We start from the raw sequence: 25,686 nt of genomic DNA, 5'->3' as shown, positions 1-25,686 counted from the left end.
AGAGGGAGAAAGAGGGGGAGTGGAGGAGGGAGAGGAGACAGAGAGAAGAGAGGGAGACAAGAGGGGGAGTAGGGGGAGGGAGAAGAAAGGGAGAGGAGAGGGGGAATGGGGAGAAGAAGAGAGAGTTAGAGAAAAGAGAGGGAGGAGACAGGGTTAGAGCTACTGTGTGTTTCCGACTTCAAGAATACAGTAGTAGTGTCATCATCGCCGTCGACATCATCATCATCAATCAAAGTAACCACATTGAAAGGACTGGATGTGCTCTTTGTATTCTATTCAAAATGTTGTCTTTGTGTCCAGTTTAACAGTAGTAATTATGAGTGAATGAAGCATTGTGTCTCAACAGGAACATTCCTGGTAGCATTACATGACCATGACCTATTCAAAACAACACAATGGCCACTGAATACATTAAAGGAATAGTGGAATACTAACCAAGCATAAAAACACATGGCTACTGAACTGGTACACCAATTCCAGGGCCCTTCACCTCCTAGTTAACAACACATCTCTGGAGAACTTCTGTATTGAATCACATTAGAACTTATAATGAGGACCACAGGAAACGTATATTTTCTGTTTTCTTTTTGAGAGGGGAGTTGATGGGTGACTGCAGTGCCTGAGAATTACAATACACCCAAAATTGAGTTTTGTAATTTTGGACAAGAGACCCCAAATCTCACTCTAGAGCCATCCTAAACTGTGACAGAGACCAGTAGCCAGGGGGGATGTCTGGGCCTGTCACAACTATAGACACAGTAAGCCCAGTAGACTGTCTCAGACTGCCTGAGTCTCACTGGGATGAATGGACACACACTGACAGGAGAGAGGGAGGGCTGAGTGGACACACACTGACAGGAGAGAGGGAGGGCTGAGTGGACACACACTGACATGAGGGAGGGAGGGAGGGCTGAGTGGACACACACTGACATGAGGGAGGGAGGGAGGGCTGAATGGACACACACTGACATGAGGGAGGGAGGGCTGAGTGGACACACACTGACATGAAGGAGGGAGGGAGGGCTGAATGGACACACACTGACATGAGGGAGGGAGGGAGGGCTGAATGGACACACACTGACATGAGGGAGGGAGGGCTGAATGGACAAACACTGACATGAGGGAGGGGGGGCTGAGTGGACACAGTGAAATGAGGGAGTGAGGGCTGAAAGGACACACTGACATGAGGGAGGGAGGGAGGGCTGAGTGGACACACACTGACATGAGGGAGGGCTGAGTGGACACACACTGACATGAGGGAGGGCTGAGTGGAAACACTGACAGGAGGGAGGGAGGGAGGGAGGGAGGGAGGGCTGAATGGATACACACTGACATGAGGGAGGGAGGGCTGAGTGGACACACACTGACAGGAGGGAGGGGGGCTGAATGGACACACACTGACATGAGGGAGGGAGGGCTGAATGGACACACACTGACATGAGGGAGGGAGGGCTGAGTGGACACACACTGACATGAGGGAGGGGGGGCTGAATGGACACACACTGACATGAGGGAGGGAGGGAGGGCTGAGTGGACACACACTGACATGAGGGAGGGAGGGCTGAATGGACACACTGAGAGGAGGGGGGGGGGCTAAGTGGAAACATACTGACATGAGGGAGGGAGGGCTGAGTGGACACAATGACATGAGGGAGGGAGGGAGGGCTGAGTGGACACACACTGACATGAGGGAGGGCTGAGTGGAAACACTGACAGGAGGGAGGGAGGGCTGAATGGACACACACTGACATGAGGGAGGGAGGGAGGGCTGAGTGGAAACATACTGACATGAGGGAGGGAGGGCTGAATGGACACACACTGACATGAGGGAGGGAGGGCTGAGTGGACACACACTGACATGAGGGAGGGAGGGCTGAGTGGAAACATACTGACATGAGGGAGGGAGGGCTGAATGGACACACACTGACATGAGGGAGGGAGGGCTGAGTGGACACACACTGACAGCAGGGAGGGGGGGCTGAATGGACACACACTGACATGAGGGAGGGAGGGCTGAGTGGACACAGTGACATGAGGGAGGGAGGGCTGAGTGGACACACACTGACATGAGGGAGGGGGGGCTGAATGGACACACACTGACATGAGGGAGGGAGGGAGGGCTGAGTGGACACACACTGACATGAGGGAGGGCTGAGTGGAAACACTGACAGGAGGGAGGGAGGGCTGAATGGACACACACTGACAGGAGGGAGGGAGGGAGGGCTGAGTGGACAAACACTGACATGAGGGAGGGAGGGCTGAATGGACACACACTGACATGAGGGAGGGAGGGCTGAGTGGACACACACTGACAGGAGCGAGGGAGGGCTGAATGGACACACACTGACATCAGGGAGGGAGGGTTGAGTGGACACACACTGACAGGAGGGAGGGGGGGCTGAGTGGACACACACTGACATGAGGGAGGGCTGAGTGGAAACACTGACAGGAGTGAGGGAGGGAGGGAGGGAGGGCTGAGTGGACACACACTGACATGAGGGAGGGAGGGCTGAATGGACACACACCGACATGAGGGAGGGAGGGCTGAATGGACACACACTGACAGGAGGGAGGGGGGGCTGAGTGGACACAAACTGACATGAGGGAGGGGGGGGGCTGAGTGGACACAGTGACATGAGGGAGGGAGGGCTGAGTGGACACACACTGACAGGAGGGAGGGGGGGCTGAGTGGACACACACTGACATGAGGGAGGGAGGGCTGAGTGGACACACACTGACATGAGGGGGGGGGGGGCTGAGTGGACACAGTGACATGAGGGAGGGGGGGCTGAGTGGACACACACTGACATGAGGGAGGGAGGGAGGGCTGAGTGGACACACACTGACATGAGGGAGGGGGGGCTGAGTGGACACACACTGACATGAGGGAGGGGGGGCTGAGTGGACACACACTGACATGAGGGAGGGGGGGCTGAATGGACACACACTGACATGAGGGAGGGAGGGAGGGCTGAATGGACACACACTGACATGAGGGAGGGAGGGCTGAGTGGACAAACACTGACATGAGGGAGGGGGGGCTGAGTGGACACAGTGACATGAGGGAGGGAGGGCTGAAAGGACACACTGACATGAGGGAGGGAGGGAGGGCTGAGTGGACACACACTGACATGAGGGAGGGCTGAGTGGACACACACTGACATGAGGGAGGGCTGAGTGGAAACACTGACAGGAGGGAGGGAGGGAGGGCTGAATGGATACACACTGACATGAGGGAGGGAGGGCTGAGTGGACACACACTGACAGGAGGGAGGGGGTGCTGAATGGACACACACTGACATGAGGGAGGGAGGGCTGAGTGGACACAGTGACATGAGGGAGGGAGGGCTGAGTGGACACACACTGACATGAGGGAGGGGGGGCTGAATGGACACACACTGACATGTGGGAGGGAGGGAGGGCTGAGTGGACACACACTGACATGAGGGAGGGAGGGAGGGCTCAGTGGAAACATACTGACATGAGGGAGGGAGGGCTGAGTGGACACAATGACATGAGGGAGGGAGGGAGGGCTGAGTGGACACACACTGACATGAGGGAGGGCTGAGTGGAAACACTGACAGGAGGGAGGGAGGGTGGGCTGAGTGGACAAACACTGACATGAGGGAGGGAGGGCTGAATGGACACACACTGACATGAGGGAGGGAGGGCTGAGTGGACACACACTGACAGGAGCGAGGGAGGGCTGAATGGACACACACTGACATCAGGGAGGGAGGGTTGAGTGGACACACACTGACAGGAGGGAGGGGGGGCTGAGTGGACACACACTGACATGAGGGAGGGCTGAGTGGAAACACTGACAGGAGGGAGGGAGGGAGGGAGGGCTGAGTGGACACACACTGACATGAGGGAGGGAGGGCTGAATGGACACACACTGACATGAGGGAGGGAGGGCTGAATGGACACACACTGACAGGAGGGAGGGGGGGCTGAGTGGACACACACTGACATGAGGGAGGGGGGGGGCTGAGTGGACACAGTGACATGAGGGAGGGAGGGCTGAGTGGACACACACTGACAGGAGGGAGGGGGGGCTGAGTGGACACACACTGACATGAGGGAGGGAGGGCTGAGTGGACACACACTGACATGAGGGAGGGGGGGGGGGGGCTGAGTGGACACAGTGACATGAGGGAGGGGGGGCTGAGTGGACACACACTGACATGAGGGAGGGAGGGAGGGCTGAGTGGACACACACTGATAGGAGGGAGGGAGGGCTGAATGGACACACACTGACATGAGGGAGGGGGGGCTGAGTGGACACACACTGACATGAGGGAGGGAGGGCTGAGTGGACACACACTGACATGAGGGAGGGAGGGCTGAGTGGACACACACTGACATGAGGGAGGGGGGGCTAAGTGGACACACACTGACATGAGGGAGGGAGGGCTGAGTGGACACACACTGACATGAGGGAGGGAGGGCTGAGTGGACACACACTGACATGAGGGAGGGAGGGCTGAATGGACACACTCTGACATGAGGGAGGGAGGGAGGGCTGAATGGACACACACTGACATGAGGGAGGGAGGGCTGAATGGACACACTGAGAGGAGGGAGGGAGGGCTGAATGGACACACACTAACATGAGGGAGGGAGGGCTGAATGGACACACTGACAGGAGGGAGGGAGGGCTGAATGGACACACACTGACATGAGGGAGGGAGGGCTGAGTGGACACACACTGACATGAGGGAGGGGGGGCTAAGTGGACACACACTGACATGAGGGAGAGGGGGGGGGCTGAGTGGACACAGTGACATGAGGGAGGGGGGGCTGAGTGGACACACACTGACATGAGGGAGGGAGGGAGGGCTGAGTGGACACACACTGACATGAGGGAGGGGGGGCTGAGTGGACACACACTGACATGAGGGAGGGGGGGCTGAGTGGACACACACTGACATGAGGGAGGGGGGGCTGAATGGACACACACTGACATGAGGGAGGGAGGGAGGGCTGAATGGACACACACTGACATGAGGGAGGGAGGGCTGAGTGGACAAACACTGACATGAGGGAGGGGGGGCTGAGTGGACACAGTGACATGACGGAGGGAGGGCTGAAAGGACACACTGACATGAGGGAGGGAGGGAGGGCTGAGTGGACACACACTGACATGAGGGAGGGCTGAGTGGACACACACTGACATGAGGGAGGGGGGGCTGAATGGACACACACTGACATGAGGGAGGGAGGGCTGAGTGGACACACACTGACATGAGGGAGGGAGGGCTCAGTGGAAACATACTGACATGAGGGAGGGAGGGCTGAGTGGACACAATGACATGAGGGAGGGAGGGAGGGCTGAGTGGAAACACACTGACATGAGGGAGGGCTGAGTGGAAACACTGACAGGAGGGAGGGAGGGCTGAATGCACACACACTGACAGGAGGGAGGGAGGGAGGGCTGAGTGGACAAACACTGACATGAGGGAGGGAGGGCTGAATGGACACACACTGACATGAGGGAGGGAGGGCTGAGTGGACACACACTGACAGGAGCGAGGGAGGGCTGAATGGACACACACTGACATCAGGGAGGGAGGGTTGAGTGGACACATACTGACAGGAGGGAGGGGGGGCTGAGTGGACACACACTGACATGAGGGAGGGCTGAGTGGAAACACTGACAGGAGGGAGGGAGGGAGGGAGGGCTGAGTGGACACACTGACATGAGGGAGGGAGGGCTGAATGGACACACACTGACATGAGGGAGGGAGGGCTGAATGGACACACACTGACAGGAGGGAGGGGGGGCTGAGTGGACACACACTGACATGAGGGAGGGGGGGGGCTGAGTGGACACAGTGACATGAGGGAGGGAGGGCTGAGTGGACACACACTGACAGGAGGGAGGGGGGGCTGAGTGGACACACACTGACATGAGGGAGGGAGGGCTGAGTGGACACACACTGACATGAGGGAGGGGGGGGGCTGAGTGGACACAGTGACATGAGGGAGGGGGGGCTGAGTGGACACACACTGACATGAGGGAGGGAGGGAGGGCTGAGTGGACACACACTGACATGAGGGAGGGAGGGAGGGCTGAGTGGACACACACTGATAGGAGGGAGGGAGGGCTGAATGGACACACACTGACATGAGGGAGGGGGGGCTGAGTGGACACACACTGACATGAGGGAGGGAGGGCTGAGTGGACACACACTGACATGAGGGAGGGAGGGCTGAGTGGACACACACTGACATGAGGGAGGGGGGGCTAAGTGGACACACACTGACATGAGGGAGGGAGGGCTGAGTGGACACACACTGACATGAGGGAGGGAGGGCTGAGTGGACACACACTGACATGAGGGAGGGAGGGCTGAATGGACACACACTGACATGAGGGAGGGAGGGAGGGCTGAATGGACACACACTGACATGAGGGAGGGAGGGCTGAATGGACACACTGAGAGGAGGGAGGGAGGGCTGAATGGACACACACTAACATGAGGGAGGGAGGGCTGAATGGACACACTGAGAGGAGGGAGGGAGGGCTGAATGGACACACACTAACATGAGGGAGGGAGGGCTGAATGGACACACTGACAGGAGGGAGGAGGGCTGAATGGACACACACTGACATGAGGGAGGGAGGGCTGAGTGGACACACACTGACATGAGGGAGGGGGGGCTAAGTGGACACACACTGACATGAGGGAGGGAGGGCTGAATGGACACACACTGACATGAGGGAGGGAGGGAGGGCTGAATGGACACACACTGACATGAGGGAGGGAGGGAGGGCTGAGTGGACACACACTGACATGAGGGAGGGAGGGCTGAGTGGACACACACTGACATGAGGGAGGGGGGGCTAAGTGGACACACACTGACATGAGGGAGGGAGGGCTGAGTGGACACACACTGACATGAGGGAGGGAGGGCTGAATGGACACACACTGACATGAGGGAGGGAGGGAGGGCTGAATGGACACACACTGACAGGAGCGAGGGAGGGCTGAATGGACACACTGAGAGGAGGGAGGGAGGGCTGAATGGACACACACTGACATGAGGGAGGGAGGGCTGAATGGACACACACTAACATGAGGGAGGGAGGGCTGAATGGACACACTGACAGGAGGGAGGGAGGGCTGAATGGACACACACTGACATGAGGGAGGGAGGGAGGGAGGGCTGAATGGACACACACTGACATGAGGGAGGGAGGGCTGAATGGACACACTGAGAGGAGGGAGGGAGGGCTGAATGGACACACACTGACATGAGGGAGGGAGGGCTGAATGGACACACACTAACATGAGGGAGGGAGGGCTGAATGGACACACTGACATGAGGGAGGGAGAGCTGAATGGACACACTGACATGAGGGAGGGAGGGAGGGCTGAGTGGACACACACTGACATGAGGGAGGGAGGGAGGGCTGAATGGACACACTGACATGAGGGAGGGAGGGCTGAATCGACACACTGACATGAGGGAGGGAGGGCTGAATGGACACACTGACAGGAGGGAGGGAGGGAGGGCTGAATGGACACACTGACAGGAGGGAGGGAGGGCTGAGTGGACACACTGACAGGAGGGAGGGAGGGAGGGCTGAATGGACACACTGACATGAGGGAGGGAGGGCTGAATGGACACACACTGACATGAGGGAGGGAGGGCTGAATGGACACACACTGACAGGAGGGAGGGAGGGCTGAATGGACACACACATACAGTTTACCTATAGAGGCATACAGATCTAGTTACACATGTACTCTACACACACATTTGTAGACCTACATCAACTGTACTAACACACACATTTATAGACTGTACTAACAGTCTACTGTACTAACACACACATGCACACGCATGCACAGACGCACACACACACACACACACACACACACACACACACACACACACACACACACACACACACACACACACACACAGTCTCACCCAGTTGATGAGGACATAGCGTGGCAGTGCGGCCGTGGGCTCCTTCAGGCTGCAGAAGCCGTACATGACCCTGCCATTATCGAAGGTCACTGTGATCTCTGGTAGACCTCCAGCTAGAGGAGGAGGGGAGGAGGAGAGGAGGAGAAGAGAGATTAGGGGTAAGGAGAGTAGGAAGGGTAAGGAGAGTAGGAGGAAGACAAGGAGAAGGAGAGGAGGGTGGAATAGGAGGAGGGAGAAAAAACTGATGAGAAGAATGAGAGGTAGAGTGTTTTCAGAAAAACACATCACTACCACTCTCAAGGCTGATCTGACCGTTCCACACTGACACAGTCTATGTCCTCCTCCACATTATGTGGCCCAGTGCTCTTCAGCGACTCACAGTTCAATGCTCCTACGGTATTCTGTTCCAGGTACAAACTAGCCTGGTGGAACCAGCCAGGTTGTATGATAGCTCACTTTCTATTTCACTTCACGTCTCACCATTTATTTAACCTTTATTTAACGAGGCAAGTCAGTTAAGAACAAATTCTTATTTTCAATAATGGCCTAGGAACAGTGGGTTAACTGCCCGTTCAGGGGCAGAACAACATGAGATGAGGGTAAAGGGGATAAAGGGGGCTTTCCCTCTCACTCACTCCTGAACTTGCAACCTTCCGGTTACTAGCCCAACGCACTAACCACTAGGCTACCCTGCCGCCCCATAGGCAGCTCTCTGCCCTATATGATCCTTACCGTTACCATCCAATATAATCATTCAATAGCTTGAAAATAGGCAACTTCCAATGAGCTGTTGTCAACTGTAACAATGAGCTGTTGAAACATTACAATGAGCTGTTGAAACATTAAAATCTCTTCGATGGTAAATTTATTGAGATGGAGAGACCGCTGACTGTGGTTGGGTCAAGTAGGATGGGGACTAGAGTGCAGACACATAAACACAGACTTGCGTCCTAAACAGGGTCATGCTGAGCCCTGAGACAGACGCCCACACTCACACCTGACTGCTCCAACGCAAGTGAACAGAGCTGACACCAATGCCATCACACACTCACAAACACACTCCAAACCCCATCTGTCCAATCAGAGTCAGGTCTCACTGGTCCAGCCTGTCCACTCCACCTACTCTACACCAATAGGATGACTGATAGGTCTGCCTCACCACAATCATAGGCATGCTTCGTGTGTGGGATGCTGTGTATCCCAGAGCTTTCCCAGGTTCCAACCCTCCACTAATAGTGGATCTCACAAGACCAGGCCAAGCTGGTCTCCCAGACATGATTAACAGAGCAGTGTGAGGAGCAGCATGCACTGCTATGAGATATGGATCACTGTTATTAACAGGCATAATAATCAACTTTGCGTAGCCGTTTAGAGGGTTGGACCAGCAACCGATATAGATCACTGGTTTAAATCCTCGAGCCGACTAGGTAAAAAACATAACCTTAATTGCTCCTGTAAATGACTTAATGACTAAAATGTCAAATGTACAAAAATGTAATAATGATTATGCCTTCCTAATGGAATAGTTAGCATCTCAACAAAACATGATTTCCTTTTCATGTGATTGTTAACACCGACAACAATGGCTGGCTGTCACCTTCAATGGAGGCCTCAAAGCTAGTGAGTATGCCCTCTACTGACACATTTCCCCTCCAGACAAACAGTCATTATTAGTCAGTTGCAGGCTCTTTACCCTCATCTCAATACATGTTATCAATGCAAGAGGCACAGAGAGTACAGTGGAAACAAATAAACCAGAACAACAATCAATCATCTTCAGATCTCATGGTGGAGTTTGCTTACCTCCTGATGATGCCAGAGTCAAATCATTGCTGTTGCCCTCATATGAGAACAAGGCCCTGCATGAGAGAAACACAGAGAGAGAGAGAGAGACCGTCAGACATTTAGACTCCAGAACAACACAGCATCCAAGCATAACAGCCATACTGTCTTTCACCAGAACTTTCTCCAGTATGATTCTATTTTCCATTCATACAGTGGTAACTATATGAGCAAGGGGAGGAAGAGGGAGAGGGTGCGGGTTGGAACACACTCCACTCGAGGCCAATACTCTACACACCAGGTCACGGGTGCTGTTAGTCCTGAGGAGTGGATAGGAGAGAGAATGGTATCATCTATTCACTTAGCTGTGAAATGAGGTAATGCCTGGAGCGATTAACTAGCTTTAGAAAAAAATCACATTTCAATGAATTCTGCTGGTTTTACGGCATTAGATAGAAAGGTACTCAGGCTAAACTGCCGGTATTATTGTTCCCATTCTGAAGACAATGAGAGGAGATAGAGACATATAATTATTATCTGAATAGAGCAATGCAGTGAGACTCGATTACCCAGAATTCTACACAGAGAGAGAGAGACAGAGAGACAGAGAGAGATATAGAGATGTGTGTGTGTGTGTAGGTAGATATGTGCGCACGCGCGTGTGAGACAATAAACAGATTATAAACATGTTTAATTAATGACTGTGGGAATACAGTCTCTCTTCCGCCTGGATTATAGCGGGACCATCGCATACCAGCACTCTAGTAATAATACACACACGTACACACGTACACACATAGGCAAGGGGTGAATGAAGGAGAGTGGGATTACTGTATGCCAGAAAGGCAGTAACAGACATCCTACATTTCCAGATGAATCTGGTTGACCTTCCTCTATAATGTACTGTAGTGTCTGTTCAGCCAGCCATGAGGCTTCTATCAGAAGGACTGGCTCAATCCCTCTCTGTTTCTCTTCATCCCCTCATCCCTTTGTGTCTCCAATCTCCTTCCCTCTCACTCCCTCCTTCCCTCTCACTCCCTCCTTCCCTCTCACTCACTCCCTCCTTCCCTCACTCCCTCCTTCCCTCTCACTCCCTCCTTCCCTCTCTCCCTCCTTCCCTCTCTCCTCTCCCTCTCTCCCTCCTTCCCTCTCACTCCCTCCTTCCCTCTCACTCCCTCCTTCCCTCTCACTCCCTCCTTCCCTCTCTCCCTCCTTCCCTCTCACTCCCTCCTTCCCTCTCACTCCCTCCTTCCCTCTCTCCCTCCTTCCCTCTCACTCCCTCCTTCCCTCTCACTCCCTCCTTCCCTCTCACTCCCTCCTTCCCTCTCACTCCCTATTTCCCTCTCACTCCCTCCTTCCCTCTCACTCCCTCCCTCCTGACACTTTGGGCCCAATTTGGACATTTTCACTTAGGAGTGTATTCACTTTTGTTGCCAGCGGTTTAGACATTAATGGCTGTGTGTTGAGTTATTTTCAGGGGACAGCAAATTTACACTGTTATACAAGCTGTACACTCACTACTTTACATTGTAGCAAAGTGTCATTTCTTCAGTGTTGTCACATGAAAAGATATACTCAAATATTTACAAAAATGTGAGGGGTGTACTCACTTTTGTGATATACTGTATGTCTATATACAGTGTTGTAACGATTTGCAAATATTTAAAGTACAAAAGGGAAAATAAATAAAAATAACTATGGGTTGTATTTACAATGGTGTTCTTCTGGTTGCCCCTTTCTTGTGGCAACAGGTCACAGATCTGCTGCTGTGATGGAACACTGTCGAATTTCACCCAATAGATATGGGAGTTTATCAAAATTGGGTTTGTTTTCGAATTCTTTGTGGATTTGTGTAATCTGAGGGAAATATGTCTCTAATATGGTCATACATTTGGCAGGAGGTTAGGAAGTGCAGCTCAGTTTCCACCTCATTTTGTGGGCAGTGTGCACATAGCCTGTCTTTTCTTGAGAGCCATGTCTGCCTACAACGGCCTTTCTCAGGTCTGCCTACAAGGCTATGCTCACTGAGTCTGTACATAGTCAAAGCTTTACTTAAGTTTGGGTCAGTCACAGTGGTCAGGTATTCTGCCACTGAGTACTCTCTGTTCAGGGCCAAATAGCATTCTAGTTTGGTCTGTTTTTTTGTTCATTCTTTCCAATGTGTCAAGTAATTATCTTTTTGTTTTCTCATGATTTGGTTGGGTCTAATTATGCTGCTGTCCTGAGGCTCTGTGGGGTGTGTGTGTGTTTGTGAACAGAGGCCCAGGACCAGGTTGCTTAGTGGACTCTTCTCCAGGTTCATCTCTCTGTAGGTGATGGCTTTGTTATGGAAGGTTTGGGAATCGCTTCCTTTTAGGTGGTTGTAGAATTTAACAGCTCTTTTCTGGATTTTGATAATTAGTGGGTATCGTTCTAATTCTGCTCTGCATGCATTATTTGGTGTTCTACGTTGTACGCAAAGGATATTTTTGCAGAATTCTGCATGCAGTCTCAATTTGCTGTTTGTCCCATTTTGTGAAATCTTGGTTGGTGAGCGGACCCCTGACCTCACAACCATAAAGGGCAATGGATTCTATAACTGATTCAAGTATTTTTAGCCAGATGCTAATTTGTATGTCGAATTTTCTGTTCCTTTTGATTGCCTAGAAGGCCCTTCTTGCCTTGTCTCTTAGCTCGTTCAAAGCTTTGTGGAAGTTACCTGTGGCGCTGATGTTTAGGCTGAGACGTATAGTTTTTTGTGTGCTCTAGGGCAACGGTGTCGAGATGGAATTTGTATTTGAGGTCCTGGCGACTGGACCTTTTTTGGAACACCATTATTTTTGTCTTACTGAGATTTAACTTCCTCCCCCTACACTTTTCCCTCTTACATTATTGAAGCCATACAAGTACTGTTTAAGGATCACTTAAAGCCTGTTGTATTCAAGCCACCCTTCAGTCTCCTTACTTTGTATTAATTTCTGTCCCCAGAAGGCAGCTATAGCAGAGCAGGGATATTTTTAAGCAGGCCTCTCTCTGGCTGGCCTAACCCTACCCAGCCCACCACACCCAGTAGCTCATCTACAGTCTGTCTGGGACACACCAGGGCCAATGAGCTGAGAAAAGACTGGGATGCAGGGTGACAATGGAGAGAGAGAGAGAGAAAATAAGAGAGATGAGAGAGAGAGTCAGAGAGAGAGAGAGTGTGGGGAGGAAGAAAGAGAAAGATAGGGGTGAAAGAGAAGGGTAGACATGGAGAGAGAGAGAGCGAAAGAAAGAGACAGAAATTGGAGGTAGAGAAACCGAGAGAGAGAATGTGTGAGCTAGTTCACGTGTAGAACTATAAATAATTCCCTTTAAAGCAGACTCCTTTTATTATTCATAAAAGACTGGCATGACCTAGAAACAGCTCTGCTCTGTGGAGCCTATGTCACTGGGCCTGGGGAGAGAGAGAGAGAGAAACAAATCCAATTTTGATAAACTCCCATATCTACTGGGTGAAATCCCACAGTGTGCCAGCCATCACAGCAGCAAGATTTGTGACCTGTTGCCACGAGAAAAGGGCAACCAGTGAAGAACAAACACCATTGTAAATACAACCCATATTTATGCTTTTTTTAAATTTTATCTTGTGTCCTTTAACCATTTGTACATTGTTAAAACACTGTATATATATAATATGACATTTGTAATGTCTTTATTGTTTTGAAACTTCTGTATGTGTAATGTTTACTGTTAATTTTTATTGTTTATTTCACTTTATATATTCACTTTATATATTATCTACCTCACTTGCTTTGGCAATGTTAACACATGTTTCCCATGCCAATAAAGCCCTTGAATTGAATTGAATTGAATTGAGAGAGAGAGAGAGAGAGAGAGAGAGAGAGAGAGAGAGAGAGAGAGAGACTGCATGGCATACAGCAGGCATGGAGCTACTGCTGAGTGGGAGAGAAACGGAGAGAGCGACATGTGGGGGAGGGGTGAATAGGAGGGAGGGGTTCAGAAGGGTGTCCAAATGAGAGAGGGGGGTGGGGGTGAGGGGGTATGTGGATGGTGAAGAGAGAAGGGTAAGTAGATGTAGAGGAAAGGGGAGAGAGGGGGGGTCAAAGTACGTGTGTGGATTCATGGGAGCTGGAGTGAGGGAGTGAGAGAACGCATGGGAGCTGGAGTGAGGGAGTGAGAGAACACATGGGAGCTGGAGTGAGGGAGTGAGAGAACACATGGGAGCTGGAGTGAGGGAGTGAGAGAACGCATGGGAGCTGGAGTGAGGGAGTGAGAGAACGCATGGGAGCTGGAGTGAGGGAGTGAGAGACGCATGGGAGCTGGAGTGAGGGAGTGAGTGAGAGACGCATGGGAGCTGGAGTGAGGGAGTGAGAGAACGCATGGGAGCTGGAGTGAGGGAGTGAGAGAACGCATGGGAGCTGGAGTGAGGGAGTGAGAGACGCATGGGAGCTGGAGTGAGGGAGTGAGTGAGAGACGCATGGGAGCTGGAGTGAGGGAGTGAGAGAACGCATGGGAGCTGGAGTGAGAGAATGCAGGGGAGCGGGGTGAGGGAGTGAGAGTGTGAGAGAATGCAGGGGAGCGGGGGTGAGGGTGTGAGAGAATGCAGGGGAGTGGGGGTGAGAGAATGCAGGGGAGCGGGGGTGAGGGTGTGAGAGAATGCAGTGGAGTTGGGGTGAGAGAATGCAGGGGAGCGGGGGAGCGTGGGTGAGGGTGTGAGAGAATGCAGGGGAGTGGGGGTGAGAGAATGCAGGGGAGCGGGGGTGAGGGTGTGAGAGAATGCAGGGGAGCGGAGGTGAGGGTGTGAGAGAATGCAGGGGAGAGGGGTGTGGGAGTGAGAGCGAGGGTGCTGGGGCCCTCCTCTATTGTCTCCAAGGGTAGGAAAGAGGGAATGAGCGGGCTGGGACTGAGAGTCCCTCACTATAGACCAATTACACTTCAATATCAGAGAGGAGGACTAAAAACAAGAAAATAAGACTCCAGGAGGAGGGGGGGGGGCAGAGAATGTGAGCAAGAAATAGAAACAGAGAAAGGGATATGATGAAGATGGGGTAGAGACAGGAAATTAGAAACTAATAGAGAGGGTAGATAGAGTTGAAACACTGTGGAAAACCCAGCAGATAGCCTATTAGTGTGAGTCTCTCAGTCTCCTCTCTGCTATTAGTGCTATAGATAGAGAGAGAGAGATGGAGAGATGGAGCGAGAGATCAATGGTATCAGAGGAGAAGAAGAGAGGAAGACAGACCAATAGGCCGTCAGCAGTCAAATAGATTTCATTCGAACCCCCCGCAACTCATTTCAGAACAATGTCATCGATGATCAAGCCGACGCTCGCCCCCAGCACAAACAACTAATCTGATTGGCTCTCGGAGGGTCATGGTGTCCAATCAGGGCTGTTTGTCATGACAAAGCTCTTCCCTTCTAGGAAGGTGAGTCAACGTTTCCTAAACACCACCCGAAGAGGCCGGCAGAGACAAAATAATCCAATACAGACGCCACATCTTGCTTTAATAGAGGTTTCGTATGTTGAAAGCTGCGCTAATGTCCACACACACACACACACACACACACACACACACACACACACACACACACACACACACACACACACACACACACACACACACATACAAAGCAATAGTGTGCCAGGTTGTTTTTCCCAAAACGAGGTCGGGTGGCTCAGCCCAAATACATGCACCTCCTGTCATGACTCTCCTGATCCGAAGTATCAGGTTACAGTGGGCCCGCTCTACAGCGCCCTCTCTCTCCCACAGAGGGGGAGAGGGGTGAAGTTGGCCGTTTGATGACGGTCCTAAATACCTTGTAGAAACTCTGCTTTATGGCTCTGCAGGATGGAGGGCGAAGAAACATTCTGTTACAAGGAGATTGCTCCCGTCTAAACTCCAACATCAAAAGGCTGGATAATGAAACAATATTTAGATAATCCAAACATTGGGAATAGTCCATGGGTATTTAAAGAATAACCATGTCCAGCAGTTATTCTTTTGTGATATCATGAAGGATGGTTTAACTAAATAACTGTACCTCTACAAATGTATACATCCCAGTTATCAGATTCACATTTAAATGTTGTGGAACTTATATGATAAAATATGAAACTATTTGTGAGAAGACGTAATGTGATGTTAGCCTCCCAAATGAGAGAATAGTTTTTCATATAACGTCTTAACCAGTCAGTGACCACACCCACGTGAGCAGAGACATTATGTTGGTGTCACTTTTGCCAGAGTGCATTAACATATTAACATATTACACCAAGCAGGCGGACGGTGTTGAACCGGGCGTCACGAATGGCTAGAATCTACGAGACCAGAAAAACGTGGAGTGTGGCTGCACGTTGAAATGGTAGGAATTTAAATCTCTAGAGGCCAGTACATTGCCGGGTTGCTACGGTTGTGTAAAATGGTTCAAGCTCTATATTAGACCAATGTGACCGACAGAGTGAGCTGAAAGGTACGAAATGGTTAGAAACTCTGAAACTCTCTCTCGAGAAGAAGAAGAAGACTACACAGGAACATTCAGTCTGCAGCTGTTTAAGTACTTTTGTATAGTAAACTCGACAGAGAACCACCGGGTGGTACTCTGAAAGATCCATTCTAACAAACACTTCCTCTGGAAGATTCGGTCTAACAGACACTCCGAGACAGAGAAGCTACAGCTACAAAGGACATGGTGACCAGATACTTACACAACCAGAGACTTTCTGTCTAATTACTCCTCGTAAATGGGTCGAGTGTTGTCAACAGAGAGACAGCAAAGACATACAGACGTAAATATGCACACTGCAATTTTTTCGAATGAGCGGCCGTTCATGTGCAAAGTATTCGCATTTCCATGAGCATAGTTATCAGCTGTGTGTACGATAGTGGAATTCCTTTGGCTCTACCTTTCCCTCTCTTTTGAATCCGCCATTTTGTGTTCAGGCCATCATATCGGTTTAGTCCACTAGGGACTTTTCATTGCATTGTGTAGTGATCAATGTGTAAACTATCCTGTTTGTGTGTTTATGTAATTCTGTGTGATTATTTAGTTAGTTAGTAAATAAATAATTAAGCCAATTTGTATATCGCTGATACATCATTAATTCTAGGGTTTGTGCAGATATCCAAGAGTTTTGCGATATTCAGAATGAGACTGATAAGGTAAAAAAGAATGAATGAATTGACTGTGACTGATGTAAGAGATATTTATATCTTTAGAGTTTAGTCGGGAGATAGTAACTCGTTAAATAACTTTTCCCGTGGTGACCCAGATTACTATTTAATTAATTGTTATATGATTAATTTAATCACGTAATGATTGAACGTGGTATGTAATTATTTTATAAAATAACAGTCAAACACATTAATGATAGTCACGACATGACACTCCCATTGGTGACAGACGGGTCAGAAGATGGGTCATATAGGTGGAGGAGTTCTAACTGTGTGGCTGACTAGCACTGGCTCAGCGAGTTCATATCCTTATGGATGGGGAGGAATTTTGAGATTGGAACTCTGATTGTGTGTATTAACAGGTTGACCCGAGGGGCACCTCAGCTGTCAATCACAGTGAGTGTGTCTCTATGGGAGGGCTTTACATTTACAGTTGAAGTCGGAAGTTTACATACACTTAGGTTGGAGTCATTAAAACTCATTTTTCCACCACTCCACAAATTTCTTGTTAACAAACTATAGTTTTGGCAAGTTGGTTAGAACATCTACTTTGTGCATGACACAAGTCATTTTTCCAACAATTGTTTACAGACAGATTATTTCACTTAGAAGTCACTGTATTGCAATTCCAGTGGGTCAGAAGTTTACATACACTAAGTTGACTATGCCTTTAAACAGCTTGGAAAATTCCAGAAAATAATGTCATGGCTTTAGAAGCTTCTGATAGGCTAATTGACATCATTTGAGTCAATTGGAGGTGTAGCTGTGGATGTATTTCAAGGCCTACCTTCAAAACCAATGCCTCTTTGCTTGACATAATGGGAAAATCAAAAGAAATCAGCCAAGAACTCAGAAAAAAAAATTGTAGACCTCCACAAGTCTGGTTCATCCTTGGGAGACATTTCCAAATGACTGAAGGTACCATGTTCATCTGTACAAACAATAACACGCAAGTATAAACACCATAGGACCACGCAGCTGTCATACCGCTCAGGAAGGAGACGCGTTCTGTCTTCTAGAGATGAATGTACTTTGGTGCGAAAAGTGCAAATCAATCCCAGAACAACAGCAAAGGACCTTGTGAAGATGCTGGAGGAAACAGGTACAAAAGTATCTATATCCACAGTAAAACGAGTCCTATATCGACATAACCTGAAAGGCCGCTAAGCAAGGAAGAAGCCACTGCTCCAAAACCACCATAAAAAAGACAGACTGGTTTGCAACTGCACATGGGGACAAAGATCATACTTTTTGGAGAAATGTCCTCTGGTCTGATGAAACAGAGATAGAACTGTTTGGCCATAATGACCATCGTTATGTTTGGAGGAAAAAGGGGGAGGCTTGCAAGCCGAAGAACACCATCCCAACCGTGAAGCACGGGAGTGGCAGCATCATGTTGTGGGGGTGCTTTGCTGCAGGAGGGACTGGTGCACTTCACAAAATAGATGACATCACGAGGAAGGACAATTATGTGGATATATTGAAGCAACATCTCCCAAATGGACAATGACCCCAAGCATACTTCCAAAGTTGTGGCAAAATGGCTTAAGGGCAACAAAGTCAAGGTATTGGAGTGGCCATCACAAATCCCTGACCTCAATCCTATAGAAAATTTGTGGGCAGAACTGAAAAAGTGTGTGCGAGCAAGGAGGCCTACAAACCTGACTCAAATAAACCAACTCTGTCAGGAGGAATGGGCCAAAATTCACCCAACTTATTGTGGGAAGCTTGTGGAAGGTTACCCAAAACGTTTGACCCAAGTTAAACAATTTCAAGGCAATGCTACCAAATACTAATTGAGTGTATGTAATCTTCTGACCCACTGGGAATGTGGTGAAAGAAATAAAAGCTGAAATAAATCCTTCTCTCTACTATTATTCTGACATTTCACATTCTTAAAATAAACTGGTGATCCTAACTGACACAGACAGGGCATTTTTACTAGGATTAAATGGCAGGAATTGTGAAAAACTGAGTTTAAATGTTAAGGTGTATGTAAACTTCCGACTTCAACTGTATGTTGAATCTTCCTGAGGCAGAGGGGACATTAGGGCAAGTGTTAGTGTTATTTAATATTGGGAGGAAAAGGACTGTCGTTGCTCCAACGTGTCCCTAACCATAAACATCCATGCCTTTCTTAAAATCAATACACAGAAGTATATATTTTTAAACCTGCATATTTAGCTAAAGGAAATCCAGATTAGCAGGCAATATTAACCAGGTGAAATTGTGTCACTTCTCTTGCGTTCATGCACGCAGAGTCAGGGTATATGCAACCGTTTGGGCCGCCTGGCTCATTGCGAACTAATTTGCCAGAATTTTACATAATTATGACATAACATTGACGGTTGTGCAATGTAACAGCAATACTTAGACTTATGGATGCCACCCGTTAGATAAAATACGGAACGGTTCCAAATTTCACTGAAATAATAAAAGTTTTGTTTTCGAAATGATAGTTTCCGGATTCGACCATATTAATGTCTAAATCGCCGTGACCCCAACCAACCTCACTACTCACTGGACCCTTTTGATCACTCGACTAAGCATGCCTCTCCTTAATGTCAATATGCGTTGTTCATTGCTGTTCTGGTTATTGTTTATTGGCTTATTTCACTGTAGAGCCTCTAGTCCTGCTCATTATACCTTATCCAACCTATTAGTTCCACCACCCACACATGCGATGACATCTCCTGGTTTCAATGATGTTTCTAGAGACAATATCTCTCTCATCATCACTCAATACCAAGGTTTATCTCCACTGTATTCACATCCTACCATACCTTTGTCTGTACATTATACCTTGAAGCTATTTTATCGCCCCCAGAAACCTCCTTTTACTCTCTGTTCCAGACGTTCTAGACGACCAATTCTTATTGCTTTTAGCCGTACTCTTATCCTACTCCTCCTCTGTTCCTCTGGCGATGTAGAGGTGAATCCAGGCCCTGCAGTGCCTAGCTCCACTCCTATTCCCCAGGCGCTCTCTTTTGATGACTTCTGTAACCGTAATAGCCTTGCTTTCATGCATGTTAACATTAGAAGCCTCCTCCCTAACCCCACCAAAAATTCTGAAATGTTCATCCCAAACTACATTTTCAGACAAGATAGAACTGCCAAAGGGGGCGGGGTTTCAATCTACTGCAAAGATAGCCTGCAGAGTTCTGTCCTACTATCCAGGTCTGTACCCAAACAATTTGAACTTCTACCAATTTGAATCCACCTCTCTAAAAACAAGTCTCTCACCGTTGCCGCCTGCTATAGACCACCCTCTGCCCCCAGCTGCTAGGCGACCTAAACTGGAACATGCTTAACACCCCAGCCATCCTACAATCTAAACTTGATGCCCTCAATCTCACACAAATTATCAATGAACCTACCAGGTACCTCCCCAAAGCCTTAAACACGGGCACCCTCATAGATATCATCCTAACCAACTTGCCCTCTAAATACACCTCTGCTGTCTTCAACCAAGATCTCAGCGATCACTGCCTCATTGCCTGCATCCGTAATGGGTCAGCGGTCAAACGACCTGCACTCATCACTGTCAAACGCTCCCTGAAACACTTCAGCGAGCAGGCCTTTCTAATCGACCTGGCCGGGGTATCCTGGAAGGATATTGATCTCATCTAATCCCGTTTATTTAAATGCCTTCCTAACCATCTTAAATAAGCATGCCCCATTCAAGAAATGTAGAACCAGGAACAGATATAGCCCTTGGTTCTCTCTCCACTGCCCTTAACCAACACAAAAACATCCTATGGCGTTCTGCATTAGCATCGAACAGCCCCCGTGATATGCAGCTGTTCAGGGAAGCTAGAAACCATTATACACAGGCAGTTAGAAAAGCCAAGGCTAGCTTTTTCAAGCAGAAATTTGCTTCCTGCAACACTAACTCAAAAAAGTTCTGGGACACTGTAAAGTCCATGGAGAATAAGAACACCTCCTCCCAGCTGCCCACTGCACTGAAGATAGGAAACACTGTCACCACTGATAAATCCACTATAATTGAGAATTTCAATAAGCATTTTTCGGCCGAAATTGTTGCCACCCCTATTACTAGCCTGTTCAACCTCTCTTTTGTGTCGTCTGAGATTCCCAAAGATTGGAAAGCAGCTGCGGTCATCCCCCTCTTCAAAGGGGGACACGCTCTTGACCCAAACTGCTACAGACCTATATCTATCCTACCCTGCCTTTCTAAGGTCTTCGAAAGCCAAGTCAACAAACAGATTACCGACCATTTCGAATCTCACCATACCTTCTCTGCTATGCAATCTGGTTTTAGAGCTGGTCATGGGTGCACCTCAGCCACGCTCAAGGTCATATACACCATCGATAAGAAACATTACTGTGCAGCCGTATTCATTGATCTGGCCAGTGCTTTCGACTCTGTCAATCACCACATCCTCATCGGCAGACTCGACAGCCTTGGTATCTCAGATGATTGCCTCGCCTGGTTCACCAACTACTTCTCTGATAGAGTTCAGTGTGTTAAATCGGAGGGTCTGCTGTCCGGACCTCTGGCAGTCTCTATGGGGGTGCCACAGGGTTCAATTCTTGGACCGACTCTCTTCTCTGTATACATCAATGATGTCGCTCTTGCTGCTGGTGAGTCTCTGATCCACCTCTACGCAGACGACACAATTCTGTATTCTGTATACAATTCTGTATAATTCTGTATATGACACAATTCTGTATACAATTTGGTATACTGGCCCTTCTTTGGACACTGTGTTAACAACCCTACAGGCAAGCTTCAATGCCATACAACTCTCCTTCCGTGGCCTCCAATTGCTCTTAAATACAAGTAAAACTAAATGCATGCTCTTCACCCGATCGCTGCCTGCACCTGCCCGCCTGTCCAACATCACTACTCTGGACGGCTCTGACTTAGAATACGTGGACAACTACAAATACCTAGGTGTCTGGTTAGACTGTAAACTCTCCTTCCAGACCCACATCAAACATCTCCAATCCAAAGTTAAATCTAGAATTGGCTTCCTATTTCGCAACAAAGCATGCTTTACTCATGCTGCCAAACATACCCTTGTAAAGCTGACCATCCTACCAATCCTCGACTTCGGCGATGTCATTTACAAAGTGGCCTCCAATACCCTACTCAGCAAATTGGATGCAGTCTATCACAGTGCAATCCGTTTTGTCACCAAAGCCCCATATACTACCCAACATTGCGACCTGTACGCTCTCGTTGGCTGGCCCTCGCTTCATACTCGTCGCCAAACCCACTGGCTCCATGTCATCTACAAGACCCTGCTAGGTAAAGTCCCCCCTTATCTCAGCTCGCTGGTCACCATAGCATCATCCACCTATAGCACGTGCTCCAGCAGGTATATCTCTCTGGTCACCCCCAAAACCAATTCTTCCTTTGGCCGCCTCTCCTTCCAGTTCTCTGCTGCCAATGACTGGAACATACTACAAAAATCTCTGAAACTGGAAACACTTATCTCCCTCACTAGCTTTAAGCACCAACAGTCAGAGCAGCTCACAGATTACTGCACCTGTACATAGCCCACCTATAATTTAGCCCAAACAACTACCTCTTTCCCTACTGTATTTATTTTATTTATTTATTTATTTTGCTCCTTTGCATCCCATTATTTTTATTTCTACTTTGCACATTCTTCCACTGCAAATCTACCATTCCAGTGTTTTGCTTGCTATATTGTATTTACTTTGCCACCATGGCCTTTTTTTTGCCTTTACCTCTATTATCTCACCTCATTTGCTCACATCGTATATAGACTTGTTTATACTGTATGTTTGTTTTACTCCATGTGTAACTCTGTGTCGTTGTATGTGTCGAACTGCTTTGCTTTATCTTGGCCAGGTCGCAATTGTAAATGAGAACTTGTTCTCAACTAGCCTACCTGGTTAAATAAAGGTGAAATAAAAAAATAAAAAATAAAAATGACCTAATGCTCGTATTTCTGTGTGTTATTATGTTATAACTAAGTCTATGATTTGATAGAGCAGTCTGAATGAGCGATGGTAGGCACCAGCAGGCTCGTAAGCATTCATTCAAACAGCAGCTCTTCGCAACGCTTCAAGCATTGCGCTGTTTATGACTTCAAGCCTATCAACTCCCGAGATTAGGCTTGTGTAACCGATGTGAAATGGCTAGCTAGCTAGTGGGGTGCACGCTAATAGCGTTTCAAATGTCACTCGCTCTGAGACTTGGAGTAGTTGTTCCCCTTGCTCTGCATGGGTAACGCTGCTTCGAGGGTGGCTGTTGTCGATGTGTTCCTGGTTCGAGCCCAGGTAGGGGCGAGGAGAGGGACGGAAGCTATACTGTTACACTGGCAATACTGAAGTGCCTATACGAACATCCAATAGTCAAAGGTATATGAAATACAAATTGTATAGAGAGAAATAGTCATATAATTCCCATAATAAAACTACAATCTAAAACTTCTTACCTGGGAATATTGAAGACTCATGTTAAAAGGAACCACCAGCTTTCATATGTTCTCATGTTCTGAGTAAGGAACTTTAAAGTTAGCTTTCTTACATGGCACATATTGCACTTTTACTTTCTTCTCCAACACTTTGTTTTTGCATTATTTAAACCAAATTGAACAGGCTAAATTGATTTTATTGATGTATTATATTAAGTTAAAATAAGTGTTCATTCAGTATTGTTGTAATTGTCATTATTACAAATAAAATAAAATAAATCGGCGGATTAATCGGTATCGGCTTTTTTGGTCCTCCAATAATCGGTATCGGCGTTGAAAAATCTACCTCTACTGAGTACTGAAGTCAGATACAACCAACACGGTACTACTGAGACCTAGGGCTATATTCTCTTCTCACCCTGTACTTGTCCTTTTTATATTAAACAATTTTCTAAATTTCTCTCCATTCTGGCCCTCTTGTCTTAAAATCCCTTCTCTCCTGCAGAGATCTTGACAATCTCCTGGACCCTGCTGTGTGTGTGTGTGTGTGTGTGTGTGTGTGTGTGTGTGTGTGTGTGTGTGTGTGTGTGTGTGTGTGTGTGTGTGTGTGTGTGTGTGTGTGTGTGTGTATGTGTGTATATGTGTGTGTGTGTGTGTGTGAGGTACATCTCAATGACATTGAAATGAGGGCTTGGGGATTGAGGCAGTGGCCTCACTGTGGGCAGCTGTCAAGGATGACAAAGACATTTCCCAAAGAGCCCCTGACGTGATGGTGGTTCACCACATTCCAAAACCTAACTCTGTTGTGATGTAGGTGGTGAAAACAACCCCAGTTTTCCTCCATCATGGCCCCCAAACCACTAATTCATTCATTTTTCAAACCCCCACGAACTGCTGATCCTACAGACAGACAGGAAGTAGAGGGAAAGAGAAAGGGAGGGAGCGAGGAAGAGGGGGAAAAAGAAGAGGGAGAGAGAGAGAGAGAGAGAGAGAGAGAGAGAGAGAGAGAGAGAGAGAGAGAGAGAGAAAGAGAGAGAGAGAGAGAGAGAGAGAGAGAGAGAGAGAGAGAGAGAGAGAGAGAGAGAGAGAGAGAGAGAGAGAGAGAGAGAGAGAAAGAGAGAGAGAGAGAGAGAGAGAGAGAGAGATGGAGGAAAGAAATGCAGGGTTTAAGGATGGGGAAAGAGAGAGATAGTGAGGGAAAGCAAAAGAGAGAAAGAGAGTGAGAGAGGAAGAGAAGGAGAGAGAAAGAAAGGGAACGAGGGAGAGCCCAGATCCCTGACAGAAAGAGCCCCACTCTCTATTCTACACATCAGAGGCCAAATGGAAATCAATTCCACACTAATACAAACGTGCTGTGTAAGTCTCTGAACTGTGCCATAGTGGTAAACTGTCTAAAGAACCTGCACCCAAAACAAACAGAATGTAGTGCATACATACACAAACACAACCCTAAAAAATACACAGATATACAGAACTGTACATTCATGAGTATGCAAACAGACACACTGAAGTATATTCTCTACATATACACACACAAGTTCTTTCTCTCTCTCCCCTTCTACCTACATCATTGTCTTGTTGGGCAGTAAAACCTTGCTCACTGGTCTACTCCCCATGCTGCATCACCATGACAACCAACAGCATCCCTGCCGTTGCCTTGGCAACAACACTTCTTTCCCTGGAGGTGGGAAGTTGGGGGGTTGGGGTGTGTCAGGGGTGTGTATGTGTGCTGCTTAGCTGAATCAGAGCAAGAGGAAACACACAGTGGGATGCAGTGTGCGTGTGTGTACCAGATAAGGAAGCCAAAATAGGCTGTGGAACGGGTGGACACAAACCACTTCAAAAAGCTGCACCACAGATCCAGATCCCCTCTCTGTCTGCTGAGAATATTCTGTTAGAAAACCAAACTTCTGTTCAGGTCAAAATAACACAATATCACTGAGACAGCTTGTCTTCACACCTAATAAAATGACTTAGTGAGGCCCTTCCAGACTAAGTAGAATAACCACTAGAATAATAACTAGTCCAAATAGTCCTAAATATGGTCTCAGAATCTCAGCCTCATCCTGGGTCATTTGGCCTAATTACAGACTGATCCAGTGGACTAAAGTGCCCTCAGTGTATGTGTGTGTGTGTGTGTGTCGTCTAGCAGGGAGGGTTCTGGGCATGCTCACTGGAGGGCCACGATGATGTCCAGTCTACCACGCTGTCACTTCTCTTGAGCAGGTCCACATGGTGACAAAGACAAGGACTGGGCCCACTAAGGAACAGTGTCAACACATACAACACCGTCTGAGAGTCGGGGAGCCCGGCGAGCCTGTCTGGTCCCTGGGAGACCCCCCACTACACACACACACACACACACACACACACACACACACACACACACACAC

General features: G+C 48.6%; 1 protein-coding gene across 3 annotated transcripts in view; it reads right to left on the bottom strand.

The window, feature by feature from the left end:
• The window catches only part of LOC110533604 (drebrin), a 123,945-nt gene that overhangs the window by 30,592 nt on the left and 67,667 nt on the right, over nt 1-25,686 (bottom strand). For all 3 annotated transcript variants that reach the window (XM_036990018.1, XM_036990020.1, XM_036990019.1), the window contains exons 2-3: nt 9,748-9,803; nt 7,945-8,057 (exon numbers count right to left, since the gene is read on the bottom strand). In XM_036990018.1, coding sequence (XP_036845913.1) covers nt 7,945-8,057; nt 9,748-9,803 — 169 coding nt within the window. The remainder of the gene's footprint in view (nt 1-7,944; nt 8,058-9,747; nt 9,804-25,686) is intronic.

Source organism: Oncorhynchus mykiss, chromosome 10 (genome assembly GCF_013265735.2).
Source record: "Oncorhynchus mykiss isolate Arlee chromosome 10, USDA_OmykA_1.1, whole genome shotgun sequence".
Classification (NCBI taxonomy): Eukaryota; Metazoa; Chordata; class Actinopteri; order Salmoniformes; family Salmonidae; genus Oncorhynchus; species Oncorhynchus mykiss.
The sequence above is the reverse complement of the archived record's forward strand: the minus strand, read 5'-3'. Positions and strand labels throughout refer to the sequence as shown.